Source organism: Cannabis sativa, chromosome 7, assembly GCF_029168945.1.
Source record: "Cannabis sativa cultivar Pink pepper isolate KNU-18-1 chromosome 7, ASM2916894v1, whole genome shotgun sequence".
NCBI lineage: Eukaryota > Viridiplantae > Streptophyta > Magnoliopsida > Rosales > Cannabaceae > Cannabis > Cannabis sativa.
In genome coordinates, this window is record NC_083607.1 from 12,413,007 (window position 1) to 12,419,422 (window position 6,416).

General features: G+C 33.5%; 1 protein-coding gene across 1 annotated transcript; it reads left to right on the plus strand.

The window, feature by feature from the left end:
* The first annotated feature begins 341 nt into the window (after positions 1–341).
* Positions 342–1,990, plus strand: LOC133029162 (uncharacterized). The gene is made up of 3 exons (XM_061101655.1): positions 342–1,568; positions 1,659–1,751; positions 1,831–1,990. Exons 1-3 carry the CDS (start codon positions 1,239–1,241, stop codon positions 1,987–1,989), a joined length of 582 nt encoding a protein of 193 aa, XP_060957638.1. The 5' UTR covers positions 342–1,238; the 3' UTR covers position 1,990.
* Positions 1,991–6,416: the final 4,426 nt, after the last annotated feature.

Consider the following 6,416-nt stretch of genomic DNA (forward strand, 5'->3'; position numbering starts at 1 on the left):
TTATCATAAAGTAAGTGTAATTATAAAGTAAGTACAAATGAGCATAAGATATTAAAATAGCATAAAATTAAAATTTTTTTATCTTTTCTTCATCTCTTTGGTTATACACCAAAGATAGGATAGAACAATTGTATTTGTATTATCACATAGTGATAATTTATTTTTTTTTCAATTTTACACATGCACGAAATACCTTAGACCCGTTTGGAGAGGCTGAGTCAGTAAGGACTCTTAAATACGCTTCTCCAAATTATCCAGGACTGTTTGTCCGCATGGATAGTTTGGGCTTGTTTTATACTTATAGTATGATCTATTGCTTATTTGATTATTTTATTAGTAGATATTTTGGTACAACGTCTTCTTACACGTTCTTGTAAGTCGGCAAACTTAATTACTACAAGTTTGCTAACTTATAAGAACTGTGGGGAGGTGCTGCCGAAATTTTTACAAAAATGAAATAATCTTAAGAGCGTAGATTGCACTATATGTATATTACAAACCTGAATGGGATAGGTTCTTTACCCTTTTAGTAATGGAGTGAGAAGGTGGATTAGGACACTTGCACATTTTTTTGTTTGTTTTTAAATTGTTTTTGTTAAATACTTCGTAGTGGAGGATGCCTGCCAACCGAAGTTGGATGAAGGCGCACGGGCGCTCTGCAGAGTTTCGAAGTGGCGTTGACGAGTTCGTTGCGGTAGCAACGAACCACGTGAACGCTGACGGATTAGCTCGATGCCCATGCATGCGTTGTTTGAATGTGAATTTCCACACACCTGCAACTATAAGGGTTCATTTATTTCTCAGCGGGATCCAACCTTCGTACAACCCCTAGTATTTCCACGGGGAGACTTTCTCTCAGCCCGCAGTTGAACTTCCTGAAAATGACGAAGAGGAAATGGCAGATGTGTTGGCGGACATGTTAAGAGGGGACCCTGGGTTTGACGAATCTGCTAACACTACTGATTCTTTCAATGAACCCCCTATCAACGACAACAACAAGTTCGATGACTTGTTTAAGGAGATGGAGGCTGAGTTATATCCAGGTTGCAAAAAATCAGCTCTCAATGCACTGGTAAAGCTTATGCACTGCAAGGTTTTGAATAGGTGGAGCAACCACTCTTTCGATATGTTGCTGTCCATCTTGATTGATCTATTTCCAGAGGGGACAAAATTACCGAAGTCGCATTATGAGTCGAAGATGCGATTGCGCAATCTAGGTTTGGGTTACGACTCAATAGATGTGTGCAAGTATAATTGTGCTATTTTCTGGAAGGAGAATGAGAAGAAGGAGTTTTGCCCTGTATGTGGCGAATCACTCAATAGATGTATTAATGTGTAACTTTTTGCAGACCAAGTTTGTCCTCCCACGAGATAACCCTACATTCGTAGACTACGGTGAGTACGAGATGTCAAAGGGTTTACGTGACTGGAGGGCAGACTGCAAGAAGAAGTGGATACAAAACATTGAGGAGCTTGGACAGGAGAGGGCCAACATGTCACCTCCTGAGGGAGTAACTCAAGAGGTGTGGAGTGACTGCATCGCTTATTGGAGCACAGACAAACAAAAGGTACATTTTTTACAATTTCTAATTTTGGTAATGTTTAATTTATAGAGTCAATAATAAATAATTAATTGTTAGAAAAATTATTAATTTCAGGCGAGAGCAGCGAAAAATAAAGAAAGTCGGGGTAAGATGAAATTTCTAGGAGGCTGGGGCTCCAAGCCTATTGTTTCACATCTTGTCGAAGGGGTAAGTTTATATTTAACTATCATTCATTTAAATTTTTCTAGTAAAATAACAATACTAATATATTTTCTCTTGAAAATAGGCTAACCCCGACACAGGAGAACTGCCAACTGCGGTGGAAACTTTTCAAAAGTTTCACCATAAAGGCAACGATTGGCGCAACGAGTTCGCGCAACAAGCTTACGTAAGTTTACGTTTTAATTCAATTTTTATTTATTTCTTTCAATTTATTTTGTGTTAAAATTAACCATTTAACTTATTTGTTTAATTGTTTTAGGAGCAAGTGGTTAAAATAGCGGCAACTCAACCAGCGCCCACTGAAGATGAGCCCGAAGAGCCTGCTGTCGATCCTACACAGTACCCCCCGAGACTTACCTGTTATGACGCAAGTACTCGGGGAACGATCTCGGCATCTTAGAGGCTTTGGCCATCTCCCCAGACTGAAGGGAGTTGGGGCCAAAAGAGCACCTACCACGCATCCTTCAGCCCAACCGACTGTTACAATGGAACAGTACGAGGCTTTACAGAAAAAAGTGGAGGAAGCGGAGCAGACAACTCAACATACGAGGCAGCAGTATGAGACACAACAACTCTACCTCAGACGATTCCAAGATCAGTTTGAGTATCTTTCTCGAGCTGTGCCGGGTTTCAACTTGCCTCCCATGGATCTTCCACCCTTGCCCACTCCCCGGTCTTGGATCATCGACCGCTGGTGGATCGTCATCGCAGCCTCCCGAGACTCAGAGAAACAACGATGACGACATTACCCGCCTATAGAACTGTACTTTTTTTACTATCCAGTTCGAACATTTAACATTTTGTTTATATAATGATTTTAGTAGTAATTAATGTTGGTTTATCTTTTAATGTAAATTATGTTGGTTTATTTTGTTAATATAATATTATAATTATTTAAAAAAATTTAATTAATTATATTTAATTAATTAATATTATAATTAATTAAATATAATTAATTAAATTTTTTTAAAAATAAAATTTAATACTTTTGCCGGGCAATAGTGCGCCAGTAAAAAGTGACAAAAACAATTGGCGCCAACAGTCAGATTAACAATTGGCGCCAACAGTCAGATTGGGGCCAATAGTTTTGCCGGCGCACTATTGCGCCGGCAAAAGCTTATCATAGCAGGTTCATGGCGGATAAGGCCATTTTTTAACACCAGCGCTTATTTTTCACCGGCGTTATTCCTCGCCGGTAAAAGGAAGTTTTACCGGCGCAGTTACTATACGCGCCGGTAAAAAGTCCTTTACCGACCAAGCTTCCCAGATAATCTTTATCGGCGCACAACTGCGCCGGCAAAGCTTTGCCGGCGCACAACTGCGCCGCAAAGCTTGCTTGCGCGTCGGGGTACTTTTGCCGGCGCAACAATGCGCCGGCAAAAGCTGGTTTTCTTGTAGTGCCTGAAGATGCTCCAATAGATGAGATCGAGATTGTTACTAAAGTACTTGGAAAACGGCAGGATTGCATTAAAGGGGTAGGACGCAAGTTGAAGGGCACTCCTGCTATTTTTGCCTCATCTTCCCAATCACCACGAACCCATGCAACAACATGACGTCCACAAATGCCACAAGAGTTCGTTCAAGGTGTTGCTCAAACTGTTAATGCCGTAATGAAGCGCCAAAACAACAATCTGAAAGCGATTCGTCAATTGTTGCAAACCATGTGCCCTACTGCAACCATCCCAGAATTTGAAGATGCCACTATCGATGTCAATGAGCTTGTTCAGACAATTATGGCACAATTTTAGTCACAGCAACAACCACAACAACACTCTGAATCTAATGGTGAAGATGATACTGATTTAGGAGATGATTAGTACTTTTGTATTTAACTATTTTAAACCATGACTGTCAAAAATTTCTAACTCTAAAATACTTTTTGTTTTAAGTTAAAAAAATTAAGTACTAATAGTTAAAAAATGAATTTTAGTCAATTTTAATTTTAAATAATATAAATTATTATTAACATAAATATAATAGTAAATACATTTTTTTTAAGAAAAATACTTACATACTTATTGCGACAACATATCCTTGGAATAGTTATTGGTAGCAGATTTTTTTTATTCTCCATAATAAGAATTGCGACCATGTATCGTCACAATAGCTAATGTAATTCAACTTTTTTAGAACCAGTGCTATGATCAAGTCGTCGCAATAGGGTACAATTTCAAAATTAAACCCGCTATATTGAGACGACTAGTCGTCGCAATATGTTCGAAAATTGATTTTTTTTTTTGAAAATTTCACTATCTTTTTAGAGACGATTAGTCGTCGCTATATGACACTATTGCGACAAAGGCCAAAGTCGTCGCAATATGTAGCTACAGGTAGGGGTGGGCATCCGATCCAATCCAACCTTTTTTTCCTCATCCGATCCAATCCAATTAGTAATTGGATTTGGAAAATCATCATCCGATCCAATCCAATTAGACCTCAAAATCCAATCCAATCCAATCCAATTACTAATTGGATTGGATCGATTTTTTAATTAGATATCCAATTACATAGCTAAAGTTCAATATTAACTTAAAAATATGAAGAAAAATACGTAAAAACTAAGTATTACATTTTATTTAAGTTTAATACTTTATAAATATACTATTTTTGCGAGTGTAATGTAGCTAAAAATTTTAAATAATTAAAACAATAACATTTTTAAGTAATAAAATAGATCAAAAACATCATAAAAATAAATACACAAAACAATCAAGTGTTACAAATTTAATATCCAAAAAAAATGTAATAAAATATAATAAATATATATTATATTTTTCAATATTTTTTATTATATAAATAATTTTTTATATATAAATGTATTTGGATTGGACCGGTTTTTAATTGGATTTTAAGATTGACATCCAATAACCGATCCAATCCAATTAGAATCTAACTTTTAACATCCAATCCAATCCAATTGTAATTGGATATCTAACTTTTTGTAATTGGATTGGATTGGATCGGTTCGGGTCAATTGGATTGGATTGGATGATGCCCACCCCTAGCTACAGGCACAAGGTTATTGCGACAATATATTGTTGCAATGACTCTATTGCAACAAATTTCAATCCTGTTGCGACGAATATTGTTGTCGCAATAAACCCTTTTTCTTGTAGTGTCTTTAATTCCAAAATTTTTGATATTTTTAAATTCCTTCCTATATGTCTACTCCTCTAGGGATACTGAATTCTTAGACAAAAATTTATTAACTAATTCATCCCAGGTAGAAATGGATTGGGCTGGGAGTGAATTTGATCAGGCTTTAGACTTATCTTTTAATGAGAATGAAAAAAGTCTAAGCCTAACATATTCATCAAAAAAAATTAAAATGTAAAAGTAGAATAAATTTCTAAAAAAAATTCACATGCATGTATGAATCCTCTCCATCTAACCCATAAAAAGATGACAAAAGTTGAATTATGGAAGGTTTCAACTCAAAATGTTTAGTATTTGTGTCAGGAAAGATAATGCATGATGGAGGATTAGCAGAAATGGGAGGAATGATAAATGAGAGTTTTTTCTTCTACATTTACTTGATTTGGTTCCATGATGTCAGAATTTTTAATTTTTTTCAACCCACGACAATTTTGTTTTTACCAAACGATTTTTAGAATTTTGTTCCCAGCGAATCATACACCAAGTATCACAAAATTAAAATAACAACAAAAATTAGGAGACATGCCTACCATATACGTGCGTAAATAAAGACTGAATTTAAAATATAGCGAAAAATAAATAATATGTATATATTTGACAGAAATATAAGTATTAATATTAATTATAATTAATAATATATAAATTTTATTATATATAATTATAATAATAATATTCTATACTTAAATAATATATGTAATAATATATTAATATTATATGTAAATAATAATATAATAAATTAAATATATATATATATTAGTTCACATTATTAATAATAATAATAATAATAATAATAATAATATATAACTTTATATATAATAGGTTGTTTCACTACTAAGAAACGTAATATAATATGTATAATATAATAACTAGTAGAAGAATTATACCAATTTGGATTAAAGTAGTTTTTTTCTTGTAGTTTTCCGGCAATGGTGCCAAAAAGTTTTTGGTACCAAAAGTGGTACATTTTACATTCATCAACTCGCAAGTTCACAACTCTTTATTGTAGTGTAGAGATTGTGAAGAACGAGATCAAACTCATATAAATTGCGTGAGATCGAAAAAAAAATACTTATTTAATCTAGGCTATTAAAACTCTAACCTAGTTCTAAAAATAGTGAGACTTTTGGTAGCAAAATAAAATAAATTGTTTTAACAGTTAAAATGACAATAACAAATATTTTGAGTGATATTTGGGGATATTATTAAGTGTTCAGAATCTAATTAAATGTATATAAAAAATATATTTATGTTTATATTGATTCTCAAAATTTAATCAGTAATCAAACCAATTATTTTCTAACAAAAATAGATTTTTCTTCGCTTTTAAAATTATAACTTCTAAGCATTAAATGTGACATAATTTAATGTAAATACAAAAAATCAAAGAATATTATTTTTTATAAAATGTAGAACCAAGCATTAATAATTTCTAGCTATAAAAAATATGTGATATTAAAGATAAAAGAAATTATTTTAAGAAGCGAAAAATCATAG

Bases quoted from the DNA above. Each gene is read 5' to 3' on its own strand.
- LOC133029162 (XM_061101655.1), top strand. From the start codon at position 1,239: ATGTGTGCAAGTATAATTGTGCTATTTTCTGGAAGGAGAATGAGAAGA. The intron at 1,569-1,658 runs GTACATTTTTTA...TATTAATTTCAG, and splicing joins GGAGCACAGACAAACAAAAG to GCGAGAGCAGCGAAAAATAA. The intron at 1,752-1,830 runs GTAAGTTTATAT...TCTTGAAAATAG, and splicing joins TTTCACATCTTGTCGAAGGG to GCTAACCCCGACACAGGAGA.